Genomic DNA, 18,837 nt, shown 5'->3' with positions numbered 1-18,837 from the left:
TAGCATCTATCATCAAGATTTGATGGAACAAGAGTTCATACTTCACTTCTGAATGTAGCAGTTTGGGGAGCACAGAGCAAATTATCTGGCATACAAGTTACTTATTCAGTAACTTGCTCAGGACTACGAGATGAGGGCAGCAAAAAATCATACTGACTAGATCACAGGTTCCTAACCCCTAGTCGTTGGACTGGCACCAGTCCATGGCATGCCAGCAACCGGTCCACACAAACAAGTGAAGCCCCATCTGTGGGATGCAGGCAGCATGCAAAACCACACCCTTTCCAGTCTGCAGAACCAGTCCCTGGTGCCCAAAAGATTGGAGGCCACTGCACTAGATGACAGCAAGGTGATACTGATGATAATCATATGCCAATGGATGAGCTTACTCAGTAGTTCTGTGTGTGGATGTTACATAGGAGCAGAGAGAGAGACCTGAGGATGAGGGATCTCACAGGTAAGATTCCTTTCTTACCAATAGCTACTGAAATCAGTCCTGGGGGAATGAGGAGAATCATCTCAACACTTTGCCCCCCCCCAATCTCACCCTTGACATCAACCCAGAATACTATATCAATAGCATCAAGGCCATTGAGGGATCAAGGATATTTAGAATGGGTGCACCACCCCAAACCAAGTTTTATCAGAGATAATCAACAACCATGATCAATACCATTTCAGTAAGATATCCTATTCTGAAATCTGACTAAAAGAGATCCAGATAATCTGCTTCTCTCGGAGCCATTTGAAGCTACAACCACCCTTTTAACAAATTCCCCAAGAGGGGAAGATAGAAGACTGGATGAAAATTGGCCAACACCCAGTATACAAATGAAAGTACTTTAGACTAATTGGATTATCAATATAGAGTATTTATTGAATGGAAAAAGAGATTATGCAAAACAAAATTATTTTACAAGTCTAATGTGCACTAAACCAACAAAAAATGGCATACTACAAAACAAGTAATTTTTTCAAATAAAAATAAACACAATTATGTCTTATGCACGAGATAAAAATATTTAATAACCAACAAATAATAATGTTACAAATATTAATGAATGTGCTTAGTTCTTAAATTGTCTTTTAGCTCTGAACAGCTGAAACATGTCTAGCTCTTTTTATATGTCTAAAGTTTTATGGTATCTTTCCAAATGAATGCCTAATTCAAGACAAATTCTTACCATCCAAAATATTGCCAATGTTTTCAGGTTATGTAGATCAGCTATGTATTTATTAATATTTTTGTAGGCAACTTTATTAACGATAACAATAGAAAAGTTTACTGTGTAGGTAAAAAGTATAGGGTCTTTTTCTCATTACTGGAAAACTTAAATTCTTTGTTTTTATGCAACTTCTTAAACATGTTTTTAAAAAACCCACTTCCAAATAGCTGACTTTGACTGACTGAAATTTCCTAAGCAAACTGGGCATTTAAAAAGTAGTTTCAACAGTTTTAAATGAAGCAAAGATGTTTGCTTGTAAGAAATTAAAGTAGAAAACCATACATTCTTTGCAAATCCATCACGCTATATCTTTGCATGGGGCTTTATTTTAATTCACGGATATCACAATGACTACCATAAAGGTGAATGTAAATGTTTCCCCTGTCCAGTCATTTCTGATTCCAAGGGGTGATCTTCATCTCATCTCTTAGCCATTTCCATGGTCATGTGGCCAGCACGACTATGTGCCAAAGTGCAAGGAACACTGTTACCTTCCCATTGAAGTGGTACCTATTTATCTACTCACATTTGCATGCTTTTGAACTGCTAGGTGGGAGGAGCTGGAGCAAGTAACAGAGCTCACACCATCACACAGCACTTGGGTCTCATAAATAGGCTTTTCAGCTGACAAGCTTCATGTCTAACTGTGCCCCCATAACTATCATAAAGGGTTCTCCTAAACTGAGTTTAAAAATATTATTACATATGGAAGGGAAAAGAATGAATAGAGCTACCACATCTGCGCTGCAAAACTCCAGACAGCCACTAGGTGGCAACAAAGAGATTTCCTGTGTCTTTCCTGTGCCTCTCATTTTGTGGCCTTCCACCTCTGAATTAGAGTCTGGTGGCCTGTAATGAAAGTGCAAACTCTTAAAAAAAAAGAACCACCATAATTGGTTCTGTATGGCAATTTATTACTAGCAATTATTTCAAGTCTAAGGTCGCAATGGAAAAAGACGCTCTGGAGCAATATAGTAAACAAGTTAACTGTAAGCAATCATTTCATTTCTTTTTCTTATGTACCATTTACACAACTCAGAAAGTAAGCAATAGCTTTGCCTGAGACTACCCCTCAAGAAGAAGTAGGAGGTAAATGTATTTTAGGAAGTGGGTCAATATAAGGTTTCAGAAATATAACTGCAGTGTTGATCATCAAGTTTATGCATATCCTATCAGGCTACCTAAACAATCCCTGGGCAACCACTATAAAATATGCAAAACAACCACCAAAACCCCTGCAAAATAAAGTCTGTAAAATATATTTATTTGCAAATCTTTCGTCCCATCTAAAAATGTAATTAAATTGTTGAACTGCAAATACACTGATCTAGATTCAGGTCTACATTCTACGAAGATCAGTGGGTGACTTTAGGCTAATCACTATGTGTCAGACGGATCTAACTCACAAGGTGGTATAGATCCAATTACCCATCCCTGCAACCACTTTGAATTCCAAGGTGAAAGATGGAATCTACAGTAGATGTAATGAATCCAGGGAATAGGTTTACCTTCCTGGCAGTGAACTGTGCAGAGTAGAACTGAGTAAACATGCACAGAATAGCACAGTTAATTATACCATGACTCTAATAATTCTCCAGTAGATCACAGGGCTCAAATGACTATCACTGACGATGGGATAGTAAAGAATCAGGATGTTTATTGTTTCATCTGGAAAAAAAAAATTACAACACATGCCTTATAACCTAAATCTTTCTACTTTTTTCATATAAGTATATAAGTATAATCATATTCCTTTTTCATAACAGAAACATTTTGCAAAGTGAATGCAGTCATGGTTATATATGATTGCAACTATCATATGCCTACCCAATCATTTAAATCTTCCATTATGCATCAACTTTGTTATTATTGATAGCCTATTCTTTTCTTCTTAAAAAGAGCTTTTGTTGCTATTATATGCTGAGGATGGTTTCTAATTCATCTGGCAGAAGTAAATTTTTCGAGTTTCTGTTTATAGAAATTCCACTGTTCATATTTGGATGCTAAGTGATACTTTTGTGGTATAGCAAGGAACAATCTCTGTAAAGACAAAGCATAAATATATCATATTAACTGGTCATTTTGTGGCTAGCATAACTTTTTGAAAACAAAGGCAGATATTAAACCCATCTTTCTGATATAGCTGAAAGAATTCAACTCTTTTGTTCAAAACTGACATTCATATTATAAATTGTTTCACTGAAATGCATGTACCATTTTAAATAAAAAAATCCCATTATCTTTAATACTATTCTTTCTAGAAATACAACTGCTGTTCACAGGGAACAATGTGGGGAACAAAAGGGAGATGCTTTTGAGTTTCTAATGGGTTAATGGAATGCAAAGTAATCTAGTATAAGATAGATCAGAAATACATACAACAAGGGACCATGCAAGAAAATGTTTAAAAAGACCCCTGGGGAAATAAATAATATTCCATCTAGTTAAGTACGATTCAGCCGGGTAAGGCCCAGGTATGCTCTTTCCTGCATACAGGCAGGTTCCCACACTGTCTTCAAATAAGCCTCTCTGCTACTCATGTTTTATTGGTCTCTCCTGAAGGTCAAGAAGCTAGCAAAATGATTTTGTTCACAGGTATTGACTTCCAGTCACAAGGCAATTCTACTTGTGCTGCCAAAGAACTAAATAGGGCTCTGTCTCTGCTATACTGTAGTTTCCTTTTTGCTCTCCATTCCATTTCCTGTACCTATTGAATTCAAGATTGGAATTTATGATATGAACCAATTATTGGTACATGAGAGAGAGAGAAAAAATGTTTGTGGTGGCTCTGGATTGGTCCTGGTAGGCTGTTTTGTCTACGCCTATGGGATCTCTGAGCTTGGCTGTTTTTTGCAAACATTTTATTACCCAACTAGGTAACATCATAAATGTTAGAAGAGAATGGATTTTGTTCTTATTTTACAGTATATACTAGTGGCTTGCCCTATCGTTGTTGGTGGTGTTCTTGGTGGTCCCTTCATTGGGCTGTTGCTTACTGTTTGTCTGAGTTGCTATTTCCTTGATTGGGATATTGTTTACTTCTTGGTTGTGGGTCTAGAATTAATCTTGGTGTTACTCTCTGCTTATCTGTGTGTTGATTGCTGACAAAAAGATGTTTTGGTCTTATTTCCTTTTTAGCTTTTTGATTATCTATTTTGAATGGTATGTAGATGTTGTTTATCCGTATGTGCCTGTTGGTGGCTGATTTGTCTCAGTGCTAGGCTTCCAGGAAATCTCTAGCATTTTTGGACTTTAGTCAATCTAAATGCTTAATACAGGAAGTTAAGCATCTTCAACAAGCCTCAATCAAGAGAAAATGGATCACTCCTGTGTAACTTTAATTTCAAGTTTTCAAATCAAAACAGGTATGCATGATACACAGCCTAGTCAGGCTGAATACCAGCTTCTCTTCTGGGGAATTTCAGAAATATATTATGAGGAAATTATAAACTTGATTACATGTATACTGAAATGTACTCCAACAAGATGGAAAATGGCACAAAGAGCTTTAATTACTAAGAACTTGAATTTAGGTTGGATTTTAGGAAAAGCTTCTTATCCATATAAGCAACTAAATAATGACGGCTTTGGATGAAGAACCCATTGCCCAAATAATGTGACTACATCCTAAATATCCATTGTCATAAATAATATTTTCCCACGTTTATGTCTCATTTATATGATCACTGTGGTCTTCTTGGCTTGTCTGCCTACATCACTTGCCTGGCAAGTGGGCAGGCATATAAATTAAATCAAGATGTTTAGAAACAGTGTCTGTTAGGTACTTCTCTCTCCCTCATTCTCTTCCCAAATGGCAGAGCAAGCAGAAACCCTTTTCTGGACCCAAAGCAGGAGGGGAAACTACAGCAGCCCCAGAAAGGCTCTTGTTCTGTTCTTCTCATTGGAAAGGCTAAAGTAGGAATGGACTGACTTTTTCATGCAGAGGACACACAAGTGCAGGTGGTAATCAGCAGAGCTAGTGTCAGAAATACAGGTAGTCCTCAACATAAGTGCAAAACCTATGTTGCTAAAATGAGGAATTTGTTAAGTGAGCTTTGCCCCAATTTACAAGTTTTCTTTCTTTCTTTTTTTTTAAACAAGTTTTATTGGTATTTCAGTTAAAATCTACATATTTAGAAAGCATCATGATGACTGGGTAATCAGAGATTTAGTAACAGAGTTTTCAGTACATAATTCAGGTTACATTATCAAAACATCCTTCTCAATTTCCCTTAACATTGCATACAACCAGTTTAAACTAGTAAATTTCTAGAAATAGCATGGTCAGTTGAAAAATTTGTAAATTCAATTTCATTGAAATATATCTATGTCCTGTTATTAAAGTTTACCTAATTTTAATTTTAATTATATTATTCAAATTTAGCCTTTAACATCCCAAATAATTTTCACAACCCAAATTTCCCTTATTTCATTACAGCAAAAACTATAGCATCTAACATGTACGCAGTGGCTGAGTAGCTATGTTCTACCTAATAAACATCGTCTGTTTCACATCCTAATACATCACACGTTACTGATAGGACCACAGCCTATGTTTATCAATCTACAACTATTTATACACAAGCAGATTCTGTTTTAAATTTTAGCTAATTCTTAATTCTTAAATAGAATAACCAAATGTCTTTTAACATCAAAAGTGGGATCTATAAACCAAATTTCCATTATGTCAGTGCACAAATTATAATGTCTAAAATAAGCCTAATAGATACATAAACACATTCTAGTTCTATCTCATAAACATTTTCTATTTTAGATCCTGATAGATCACTGATTACTAAAAGGATAACCTTTAATGGTTCTCTAAGAACTCACTTTTTAAATCTAACTCTGGGTTTCTTTTTTTGCCAATCAGGTTTCCAAACCAAGCCCTTTGAATTGCCATATAGGTCTCCCTTGACTCCAATACATATTATTTGAATCGAAAGAGGCCATCTAGCCATCAGTGATCCACAAAAACCAAACCATTTGTAATCATTATGTTGTTGCCCTGTTAGTTCTAGTCTCTGTATTTGCTCTAAAAATTTTATCTTCAGTTCGGTCTGGATTCCTCTTCCATCTGGGTTCAACTGCTTTAAGTAAAGAGTCTTATCCATTTTTGTAATTAATGCTTGGCTATTCAGGCTTTCAGAAAACTGACTTTGTTGATCTTCCATGTCCCCTATTTTAGCATCACTATCTTGTACACAGTATACTTCTAAAGTTATAGGCTCTTTTGATGGAGTCAAAAGTTGAGTATTAAGTTTTCCCATAGTTTGTTGTTGGTCCTTAAAGTTATTTGCCATAGTGATAGTTCCTTGTACTTTTAGAGTTGTCGGTTCTTTGGATAGTTGTTGCTTATGTTCCTCTGTCTCAATAGTAATATCTTCCAATTTTGTTATATTCTGAAGTATAAATTCTTTAGTTGCAGCCTGGGTTTCAATTTGTGACTTAAGGTTGGCATGTAAATTATTAAATCTGGAGATAGACATCTCAGTGACTCTGTAGATTGTTTCAAGTATGAGGTTATAATCAAGCAAGGTTTGTGGCTGATCCTTCTCCATTTTGTAATAATTATAAATAGTCCTTGGTGGAGGCTATGTTTCAAACAAAAATCAGTAAGAGTCCACCTCCACAAGTCTAAGCTAAATTCATCTCCAGGTTTTTATCTTAATGCCAAGGTCAGTCCAAAATGTAAGCAAGCTTGTTTGCCAATAGTATTCACTAGATGTCCCCAGAATACTTCAAATCCTTTTCAGACAGTATCTTTTTATTTATTTCTTTTTTGTCCCCTTTTTTAGACTAATAGGTAGAATAGTCCATTTCTGTAAATATAGGAACTTTGGGCCAAAAGTAGAAAGGCAGTAAGTCCAATAAATCAGTATAATTTAGTAGAAGGCTGTTTATTTTATTTTCTCTCCCAAGGTAGACAAAGGCCACTCTTAAGGAGGGTGGGGGAAAAAAATCCCTTCCCTCTCTCCTCGCAGGGGGAAGCAAATTCAAGAAGCTTTTGACAGGGAAAGTAGACAATTAGGAAAAAAAAGAAGGCAATTCTCACCCAGTTTTCAAGTGCTTTCAAGTGCTTTGTTGTGCTTTTGGCTTCGGCAGGAAACGGCTAAATGATGGGCCATGGGAGTGGCCGATCCTTTCTTCTTCGGTTCAGAGTGTAGCTCCAAGCTGACGGGAGGGCCACAGCCCTTCTACCGCCAACTGGAGAGACCTCTCCCCCACTCATCACCCCTCCAGGGCATCTTTTGACTCCTTTACAGGGGCCCCCGATGAAGAAATCCAGGCAACACGAGGAGCAATTCCCTCATGCGTCTGGGAGCACCGAAACTCCAGAACCGGAAGCCTCATTTTACAACTTTTCTTGCCACATGTGTTAAGTAAATCACTGTAGTTGTTAAGTTAGTAATACAGTTGTTAAGTGAATCTGGTTTCCCCATTGACTTTGCTGGTCAGAAAGTTGCAAAAGGTAATCATATGACTCCGGGACACTGCAACCGTCATAAATATGACTCAGTTTTCAAGCATCCAAATGTAAATAATGTGATCATGGGGATGCTACAATGGTCATATCTGTGAAAAATGGTCACTTTGAACAGTGAGTGTTGTGAACTGTTGTAAGGTGAAGATTACCTGAAGACAAAATTAACAAATGGTACCACTGTATAATACCCCTTTGCTCTGAGCCACTCCATTCCTCTCTCTCTCTCTCTCTCTTTTGTCCCATTCCTATTCTCCATTCTTTTCTTCTCTCTATTTTATTACAGTCCATACCTTCCTCCCCATCTTATCCTTTTTCCATTTCATCCCACTGAAATCAACCCAGAGGCTACATGACATGAAAGTTCCTCCCTTACTCAAGTTAAGCAACTGGTGCCATTGGTTAAGGCATACACCTGTGCAATGTCACATTTCAGTGTCCTGTTATTAGATGGGTTTACATATTATACAAATCCCTGGTTTATTGAATTAACTATGGTAAGATGAATGTTTATAACGCACTAAACCACAATTTACTGGCCTCAGTATCTCTGATCACTTAACACTGATCACTTAACAAGTTTTGCTAAAATCAACTATAGCATAAAGCAAACTGAAACAGGGTGAGGATCATACCATCACTTTGTAATCCATTTGTCAGCTCCTTCCCTCAATGGGTCCCAGCTGGAGTAAATATTTACTTTCATGTTGTGTAATTTATAGCCTATTTGCTCTAAAAATGACATTGATTGGTAAGCACTTATGGCACAGTTTGACTAAGTGGGGATAAAAACAAATATCTTAACATTTGTGGTTTAGACAGCCTGTGACAAAACAAATGTACATCAAACAAACACCCTGATTCAAAGATTAATAAATTAAAGTTAGGACGATACAAAATCAGCTATTGTAAATGGGGAGAAATCTCATCTCCTAGAAGAAACTTACTTCTTCTGGATGAACACAAGTTTGAGATTGTCCATAAACTAGTCTGAACAAAAAGCTATCCCTGTCCATTTCCTTAATGAATGTTTAAGAAAGTACTGTCATCAGTACTGACTCCAAGAAGACCTAAGGCTACCCCTAACCCTAAGCATAATTTAATTTTCATTGGCAATGGAATCTTTGCATGCATTTTACAATGACCTGGAAGTAAGACTGACCAATCAGCTATCAACATCACTTTTCTTAGAGAACCTCTTAGAATCTATTCATGACATCATTTTTAGCCTTGACTCCAAGAAAACCTATCCCTAAACTAACACAATTTTCATTTTCTTTTGCAAAAGGATTTTGTGATTCACAAAAATGTCCTAATGAGAAGCTATAATTATCAATATCCTTAAAGAACCACTAAGAACTTATACTTTCCAGAAGTTTTGCAGACATTAGTTTTTGGCCCTGACTCCAAGGAGACCTAATCTTAACCCTAACTTTATCCATAACTTAACCCTAGTTTAGTTTTCATTGGCAGTGGGATTTTCCCATGTGTTTTACTGCAATATATATACAAGACTGAATGAAAAGTTTTAAATTTTGCTTTACTTAGAGAACCACTAAAAATCTTTCCCTGACATTACTTTTCAGCCCAGACTCCAAAGAGACCTTATCCTAACTTTACCCCTATACCTAATCCAAACTAGTTTAATATTCATTGACAATGGGATTTCCCCACGTATTATAAAGTGGTAAACAAATTAATCCAAACAAAAGCTTTCAACTCCTCTTTCCTTAGAGAACTTTAAAGAATCTATTCCTATCATTAATTTTTGGCCCTGACTTTAAGGGGACCTAACCCTAATCCTAACCCTAACCCAACCATAGTTTAACTGATGCTTTCTTTGCCGAACGAATATGAACCTATCCCTGACCTTAGTTTTCAGCCCTGACTCCAAGAAGGTCTCACTCTAACTGTAATCCTATCCTCAACCTAACCCTAGTTTAGTTTTCTTTTGCAATGGGATTTTCCAATTTATTTTATTTTAATACATATACAAGTCTGAACAAAAAGCTTTAAATTTTACTTGCCTTAGAGAACCACTGAGAGTCTATCCCTGACATCACTTTCCGGCCCAGACTCTGAGAAGACCTAAGCCTAACTCTCACATTATCCCTAACCCTAACTTTAGTTTAATTTTGTTTGCCAATAGGATTTCTTGTGAATTTTACTGTGGTCCATAAACTAGTCTAAACAAGCAACTTCCTTGTAGAATCTCTAAGAATCTATCCTTGACATCAGTTTCTGTCCCTGATCCAAGGAGACCTAATCCTAATCCTAAACCTAACCATATCCTTAACAAAAGTAGATGTATTTTACTGTGATAAATATACAAGTCTGAACAAAAAACTGTCACCATCACTGTCCTTAGAGAACTTATAAGAATCTACTGCTGATATGTTTTCAGTCCTGACTCCAAGGAAACCTAACCCTAATCCTAATCCTAACTCGGAGATTAATTCTAACCATAACGATAACCTAAATTCATTTTCATTTGCAAAGTGATTTTTCCATGTACTTTAATGGGATCCACAAATGTATAACAATTTATTGTTCTGCCCTGACTCCAAGGAGAGCTAACTCTAATGGGAACCCTACTTTAATTTTCATTGGTTGTGGGGTTTTTTCCCATGCTTTCTATTGAAATTTTTAGCAATCAATGAAGATTGGTAGATGTTAAAGATTATTCCCTGTGCTTAAATATAACTTTGAATATTGGCTTCCGGTTTGCGCGCACGGCACTTCTGGATGTGCAGGAAGAGTCCGCTCCCTGCTGTCCCATCTTTCTTCCTTGGAGGACCCTGAAAAGGGTCGAAAGTCACCCTGGAGGGGCGACCACCATGAGGAGGCCCTCCCTGTTATTGTGGAAGGGCAGCAGCCCTCCTCTTGAATCCAGAGCAGCTCCTTTGGCCCAAAGAAGAAGAGACCGGCCATGAAGATGGCCGATCATTAAGCCACTCCCTGCCAAAAGCCAAAAGCACTACCTAGCACAAAGAAGCAATCTGGAGGACCTGGGTGAGATTTTACCTTTCTTATTCCCCTAACCATCTTCCTGTGGGACTCTTATGAAAATTTCCTCCCCATTTTTTGAAATAACAGCAATTATATACTTGGGGAATAAATTTTAAAGCCTTAAAGCCTTAAAAAATCATGTAGCAAAGAAATTAAGCAATCTTATTTGTACTTACTAAAAAGTTCCTATTTTTTGGTGGGGATCTACTACCCTATTTTCTCTTCAAGCTGTGAATTAAGGAAAAAAGAATGGACTAATGCAACAAAATATTTATATTAATTTGGAAAAAAAGTTTTTACATCGCATTCTATATTTATTTATTTTTGAGACTTATATGCCGCCCTATCTCCCGAAGGACTCAGGGCGGCTAACAACAATAAAATACAATGATACAAAAGTTTAAAAGAATTAAATTAACAGCCCCAATAAAATAAATTAAAATTGAAGTTAAAAATTAAAAAAACATTTTAAAATCCCTGTCATCAGTCCAGGTCAGCCTGATGGAAAAGAAGTGTTTTAAGGCCGCGGTGAAAGGACTGAAGATCCGGGGCCATCTGGAGCTCAAGGGGAAGTTGGTTCTATAGGGCTAGCACTCCCACAGAGAAGGCCCTCCCCCTGGGGGTTGCCAGCCGACATTGTCTAGCCGACGGCACCTGGAAGAGGCCCTCTCTGTGTGAGCGTACTGGGCGATGGGAGATCGTTCCCGGCAGCAGATGGTCCTGCAAATATCCCGGGCCTAAGCCATGTATGGGAGGTAACGAGTGCATGAGTACATAGGGCATCTCGGTCCAGATAGGGGCGCAACTGGTGCACCAGGCAAACCTGGGCAAATGCCCCCCTGGCCACGACTCCAATATGATCTTCAAAACTGAGTCGTGAATCCAGGAGGATGCCTAAATTGCGTGCCCTATGCTATTGATGACATCTTGTGGTGAAACTTGGTACAGCAAGTAAACCTTTTCCTATTGTGAGAGCTGTCTGAATAACAGAGCTGTCCTTGACATTACTTTCAAAGATAAGTGTGGGAACACCTGGCACTGAAAACTATTCTTTTGGAGGTGGATAATCATTGACTCTTATTAAAATAGCCTGCATGGAAGATTTAGTTGTAAACAACAATGAAATGGATGAATATACAGTATCCCACCTCTTAATTACAAACTGATACTGGACACGATCTTGGCAATGACAGAGCAAATTAAAGCCAAACTGCAAGACAAATCTGACAACTTAAAGCCACCAAATCAAACTCTGACCTTAAATGAGGAACTGACAATACAAAAGCAAACAGAAGAAGTGGAAACTAACACTAAAATAGGAGACTTCAATGAACAACAAATGCAACCTACAGAGAACCTTAAAGACCAAATTTCAACATCAACTACAAAACTTACAACTCAAAAAGCAATAGCACCCAAAGAAAGCAACATTAAGACTGAAGATATTAAAAGCCTTCAAATACGCTATGTTGAGGATTCAGATAATCAAATGACAACCATAACACTAGGTACTACTTTCTACTTAACCCAGATGGAATTGGAAGAAGAAAAAGACCAGACTGATCTAATGACAACTATATTACATCAAACATCAAAAACTGAACTATTAAAGCAAAATTTTACAAAGGGGACACTTGCTTTGCAAAACTGATATTTGGATGGCTTCCCTGGATTCAAATAAGGAGTGTAGGAAGAAAGGGAGATACATTTGAGAATTTAAAGATGCCAAAAGGGAAGCCTGATTGGCACAAAAGGAAGGCAAGAGTTAGATTTAAATATTGAACTTTTCCCTTTTTTGGGATTCCTAAGGATAGAGTTTAAAAATATCTTTTAATGGATTAAGGGGAATCTCTAAAAATATAACTGATTTTACATTTATGTTTTAGATCTGTAAGGGAAAACAAAATTAAGTTTCTAGAATATAACTCTGAACTATATTATAGAATTTGGAATGATATAACAAAAGATAGTATTTTAACAATTGATGAATGGTTAAGACGACATATAGAATATATTAGTTGTAATAATATAGACAGAAACTAATCTTGTATTTAACTTTTAAAGGAAAGTTGGTTATTAGAATCGATATATATTATAGAATTTGGAAAGGTATAATATAAGATATTGCGCTATAATTGGTGAATTGTTAAGAATGTTTTGAAATGAACAACATACGTTTTGTAGACAGGATGATTACTCTTTATTGAAATAGGGAAATGTGGGTTACCCAACAAGTAAGCTGTCTTCCATTTATCATAGGCTACTCTAGATTATGTTATTGCAATTTGGTAAAACCTAAAAGCAGGATATTTTTATGTATTAGTGAAAATATATTGAAAATTCTTTTAATTGAATAGGTCATAATTAGAAATGTATTAAGTTGATTAAGTTGATCATGTTATAACTAAGGGAATCGGAGAGGGAATCCTTGTTGATGTTGTTGTTGTTAGCTGCGAAGTCGTGTCCGACCCATCGCGACCCTATGGACAACGTTCCTCCAGGCCTTCCTGTCCTCTACCAACTTCTGGAGTCCATTTAAGCTCATGCCTACTGCTTCAGTGACTCCATCCAGCCACCTCATTCTCTGTCATCCCCTTCTTCTATTGCCCTCGATCTTTCCCAGCATTAGGCTCTTCTCCAGTGAGTCCTTCCTTCTCATTAGGTGGCCAAAGTATTTGAGTTTTAGCTTCAGGATCTGGCCTTCTAAAGAGCAGTCAGGGTTGATCTCCTCTAGGACTGACCAGTTTGATCGCCTTGCAGTCCAAGGGACTCGCAGGAGTCTTCTCCAGCACCATAGCTCAAAGGCCTCAATTCTTTGGTGCTCGGCTTTTCTTATGGTCCAACTTTCACTGCCATACATTGCAACTGGGAAGACCATAGCCTTGACGATACACACTTTTGTTGACAGGGTGATGTCTCTGCTTTTTAGTGTGCTGTCTAGATTTGCCATGGCTTTCCTCCCCAGGAGCAAGCATATTTTAATTTCTTGGCTACAGTCCCCATCTGCAGTGATCTTGGAGCCCAGGAAAATAAAATCTGTCACTACTTCCATTTCTTCTCCATCTATTTGCCAGGAATTGAGAGGGCCAGATGCCATGATCTTGGTTTTCTTAATGTTAAGTTTCAACCCAAGTTTTGCACTCTCCTTCTTCACCCTCAACAAGAGGCTCTTTAGTTCTTCTTCACTTTCTGCCATTAGAGTGGTATCATCTGCGTATCTTAGGTTGTTGATATTTCTTCTGGCAATCTTAATTCCAACTTTTGATTCATCTAGCCCTGCCTTTCTCATGATGTGCTCTGCATATAAGTTAAATAGGCAGGGCGACAGTATACAGCCTTGCCGGACTCCTTTCCCAATTTTGAACCAATCAGTGGTTCCGTGTCCAGTTCTCACTGTTGCTTCTTGACCCGCATATAGGTTTCTCAAGAGACAAATAAGATGGTCTGGTACTCCCATCTCTTTAAGAACTTGCCACAGTTTGTTATGATCCACACAATCAAAGGCTTTAGCATAGTCAATGAAGCAGAAGTAGATGTTTTTCTGGAACTCCCTAGCTTTCTCCATGATCCAGCGTATGTTGGCAATTTGATCTCTAGTTCCTCTGCCTCTTCGAAATCCTGCCTGTACTTCTGGTAGTTCTCGATCCACATACTGCTGAAGTCTAGCTTGTAGGATTTTAAGCATGACTTTACTAGCATGAGAAATGAGTGCAATGGTGCGATAGTTTGAACATTCTTTGGCACTGCCTTTCTTTGGAATTGGAATGTAAACTGATCTTTTCCAATCCTGTGGCCACTGTTGAGTTTTCCAAATTTGCTGGCAAATTGAGTGTAGCACTTTTACTGCACTGTCTTTTAAGATTTTGAATAGCTCAGCTGGAATACTGTCACCTCCACTAGCTTTGTTGTTGCTCAGCTTTTCTAAGGCCCACTTCACTTCACATTCTAGGATGTCTGGCTCGAGGTCAGTGACCACCTCATTGTGATTATCAGGGACGTTAAGGTCATTCTTGTATAGTTCTTCTGTGTAATTTTGCCACCTCTTCTTAATCTCTTCTGCCTCTGTTAGGTCCCTGCCATTTTGGTCCTTTATCATGCCCATTTTTGCATTAAACGTTCCCTTCATCTCTCCAATTTTCTTGAAAAGATCTCTGGTCCTCCCTATTCTATTGTTTTCTTCTATTTCTTTGCACTGTTCATTTAAGAAGGCATTCTTATCTCTTCTAGCTATTCTCTGGAATTCTGCATTCAATTGGGCATATCTATGTTTTTCTCCCTTGCCTTTCGCTTCCCTCCTTTCCTCAGCTATTTGCAAAGCTTCCTCAGACAGCCATTTTGCTTTCTTGCATTTCTTTTTCTTTGGGATGGTTTTGGTTGCTACCTGTTGTACAATGTCACGAACCTCTGTCCATAGTTCTTCAGGCACTCTGTCTATCAGATCTAATTCCTTAAATCTATTTGTCACCTCTACTGTATATTCAACAGGGATATGATTTAATTCATACCTGAGTGGCCTAGTGCTTTTCCCTACTTTCTTCAGTTTAAGCCTAAACTTTGCAAGGAGAAGCTCATGGTCTGAGCCACAGTCAGCTCCTGGTCTTGTTTTTACTGACTGTATAGAGCTTCTCCATCTTTGGCTGCAGAGCATATAGTCAATCTGATTTCTGTGTTGACCGTCTGGTGATGTCCATGTGTAGAGCTGTCTCTTGGGTTGTTGGAAAAGAGTGTTTGCTATAACCATCGTATTCTCTTGACAAAATTCTATCAGCCTGTGCCCTGCTTCATTTTGTACTCCAAGGCCAAACTTGCCTGTTATTCCAGTTATCTTTTGGCTTCCTACTTTAGCATTCCAATCCCCCATGATGATAAGGACATCATTTTTTGGTGTTAGTTCTATAAGGTGCTGTAGGGCTTCGTAGAACCGGTCAATTTCATCCTCTTCAGCACTGGTGGTTGGGGCATAGACTTGGACTACTGTGATATTGAATGGTTTGCCTTGGATTCGAACTGAGATCATTCTGTCATTTTGAGGATTGTATCCCAGTATTGCTTTTCCTACTCTTTTATTGACTATGAAGGCTACTCCATTTCTTCTGAGGGATTCTTGTCCGCAGTAGTATACCTGATGGTCATCTGAATTAAATTCACCCATTCCTGTCCATTTTAGTTCGCTGATACCTAAGATGTCTATGTTTAGTCTTGTCATCTCTTGTTTGACCACGTCCAGCTTTCCTTGATTCATGGATCTTACATTCCAGGTTCCTATGGAGAAAAAATCTTTACAGCATCGGACTTTCCTTTCACCATCAGACACATCCACAGCTGAGCGTCCTTTCGGCTTTGGCCCAGTCGCTTCATTCTTTCTGGCGCTACTAGTACTAGCCCTCTGCTCTTCCCCAGTAGCATATTGGACGCCTTCCGACCTGAGGGGTACATCTTCCAGTGTCATATCTTTTTGCCTTTTGGTACTGTCCATAGGGTTTTCATGGCTCCAGATACTGGAGTGGGTTGCCATTTCCTTCTCCAGTGGATCACGTTTTGTCAGAACTCTCGACTATGACCTGTCCGTCTTGGGTGGCCCTGCACGGCATAGCTCATAGCTTCATTGAATTACGCAAGCCCCTTCGCCACGACAAGGCAGTAATCCATGAAGGGGTTGTTGATGTAACCTGAGCTATTTACAAATAACTGGTTATTTGATACTGTTTACTTTTGATTACCCAACCACCGTATTGCTTCACAAATATTTGAATGTAAATATTAATAAATTAATAAAACTTGTATTAAAAATATAACTGTGAATATTGTTTGATACATGCATCAATTTTCTTTAATAAATAACAATGAGCAGACAAAAATGTCAGAAGTTGAGATTTTATCATATTACAGTAGTTTTCCATCTTCCTCATTTTCCATCTTCCTCATCAATAGTCCATTCTATCTAAAGGATACTTCAGTTTTGCTATTGAAGGCATAAAGGAAAGGAGCAACTTTTTATTTTTGATTACATGGTTTAAAAGAAGACAAATGGCAGAGAGAAGGGCAAAAGTAAAGTTTGGAAGCCATCACTTCTGTGAAGTTGCTTTAATATTCATTCTGTAATTGTTGGCAGATATAGAAATGAAATGGTCTGCCAGGAATTAAGCAAGAGGTTAACATTTGCTTTGCTATAGAGGAGCATGCTAGATGCTAGAGAGAAAAAAGGAAACCTTCTAAAATTACCCTCACGTTCCTTTTTGAGACGCTGTGTGCACTTTTCTATCATAACAGTTAGAAACTAGCTCTCTTTTTAAAAATAGAAACACTGACATTACTACACTGACTTTCAATGCAATTATTTTATTTCTTCACTTTTAGTAGAGGCTGAAATGCCTACAGTGCTATACTTGACAGATTCCTCAATTTAGCAGACAGCTGGATTGAGGGTATGTATTCCCCCTGCCCATAATGCTTAGTTTTCTCTAGCAAATTCCAGGTTCCATATGAAATGCTTTACATGGAACCAACAGGCATATACGATTCAGTATTTTCCAAATGTGTCCAGGAAAATCAGAATGAAAATAAAATTAGCTTGGGAGTTTCATTTAGATCAGGGATTCAAACTTGGCCCTTTTATGACTTGTGGAATTCAACTCCCAGAATTCCTCAGTCAGCCACACTGGCTGAGGGATTCAGGGAGTTGAAGTCCACAAGTCATAAAAGGGCCAAGTTTGAAGACCCCTGATTTAGATGCATCCATACCTCTCTCTTGTATATCTGTAATGTAGGCTTTCATAAATTCTTTTTCAAACAGCTCACGATCACGGTCAATTTCTGTCATTTCTTGAATCTCCTGGAATGAGGTTGTCTCAAGAGGGTTATCCTTGAGGCTGATAAATCTGCAAGGTGATAACATATTACTATGAAAAGGTTATATAATGCTTCTTATTGTGAGCAGATTGTTACTTGCTATACCCAAATGATTTCTAGCCCTACAAATTTTCTGTTCTTCCTACTTTGTCACAGAGCAAAGTCAATTTGTCTGTGGACAAAACTATGCCACAATGTTCATTATCTATTAGCAATATTAGTTAAGAAGTGTCCTTCCTAGAAGCAAGCATAGGAAACACTAAAAGTGCAAGCTTAATTATTCAATCAAAAAGTATCCCTGTGTGTCTTGATGCACTGAAGCTGCTAATGTCACATCATAGTCACTGAATATTGTATGGCATTTTTTAAAACAAACAAATACACATAAACACACACACACACAAACAAACAATTGCCCGACTTATAGCAGGAGATTAGGAGCAATGTAATGCCCAGAATATCATTTCTGTTTTGTTAACAAAGAACTCTGATCCTCTTTATCCAATTTTGTGGAATATTTATTCCTAATTATTTTTGTTTAACCTCTGAGAACAGGACTGTTTTCAGAAGCAGAGGCCTTGGTGTTTATGTCAGTATGGACCAAATGGTTTTATATTTGGAAAAAAATTGATTATGCAACTCACCAGGGTGACAAAGGTTTTACTTTATGCATTTATGATGCATAATTGCACTCCAAAGCATAAATGCAAATAATTGCTGTTACATGGTAAATGTTCATCTTAGCCTAACTCCTTCCTGATTATGACGTAGCTGCTACATTTGATATTGTGCTGCCTATTCTGAAATTAAGAACCAAGACAATAACTGGAGTAATCAACAAGCCGCTGCAGCCCATATATTTATTATAATATGTTTAAGATGTGTGGCATTAACTAATTAAATTACTGTATTCTCTCATATTATGCATAGGTAGACTCTCAACTTTGTTTGTGGAATCATGTTACTTGATATCTTTTACTTAAGAGCCACCCATTCAGAATCCAAAGAAATAGCAAGAAAAATGCAAAGGAAGAAAATGTGTCTGAATGTAACTGACTTACTTTAAGCTGGTGGAAGAGTCACAGATGGCTGTGGGCATCTGAACCAAATCATCACTACTCACAACCAATAAACTGAGTTTTGGCAAGTTGACCAAGGCTTGTGGAAGGTAGGTCAGCTTGTTCTTCTGCAGAAGAAGAGTTTGTAACTTCTCTAGCCTTAGAAAATTAACAAAATAGCAAAATTAAATGTGTATTATACACACACACA

The 18,837-nt window shown here is 37.7% G+C and overlaps 1 protein-coding gene across 1 annotated transcript in view; it reads right to left on the bottom strand.

Moving 5' to 3' along the window:
- Positions 1 to 876: 876 nt before the first annotated feature.
- Positions 877 to 18,837, bottom strand: part of LRRC2 (leucine rich repeat containing 2) — an 89,434-nt gene continuing 71,473 nt past the window's right edge. The window contains exons 7-9 of the mRNA XM_083351244.1: positions 18,630 to 18,785; positions 17,461 to 17,597; positions 877 to 3,266 (exon numbers count right to left, since the gene is read on the bottom strand). Of these exons, the coding sequence (XP_083207370.1) occupies positions 3,217 to 3,266; positions 17,461 to 17,597; positions 18,630 to 18,785 (343 nt within the window). The 3' untranslated portion in view covers positions 877 to 3,216. The remainder of the gene's footprint in view (positions 3,267 to 17,460; positions 17,598 to 18,629; positions 18,786 to 18,837) is intronic.

The sequence above is a fragment of the Vipera ursinii genome (genome assembly GCF_947247035.1).
Source record: "Vipera ursinii genome assembly, chromosome: 2".
Lineage (NCBI taxonomy): Eukaryota > Metazoa > Chordata > Lepidosauria > Squamata > Viperidae > Vipera > Vipera ursinii.
Note: the sequence above shows the minus strand (reverse complement) of the source record. Positions and strands in the feature narration are given on the sequence as shown.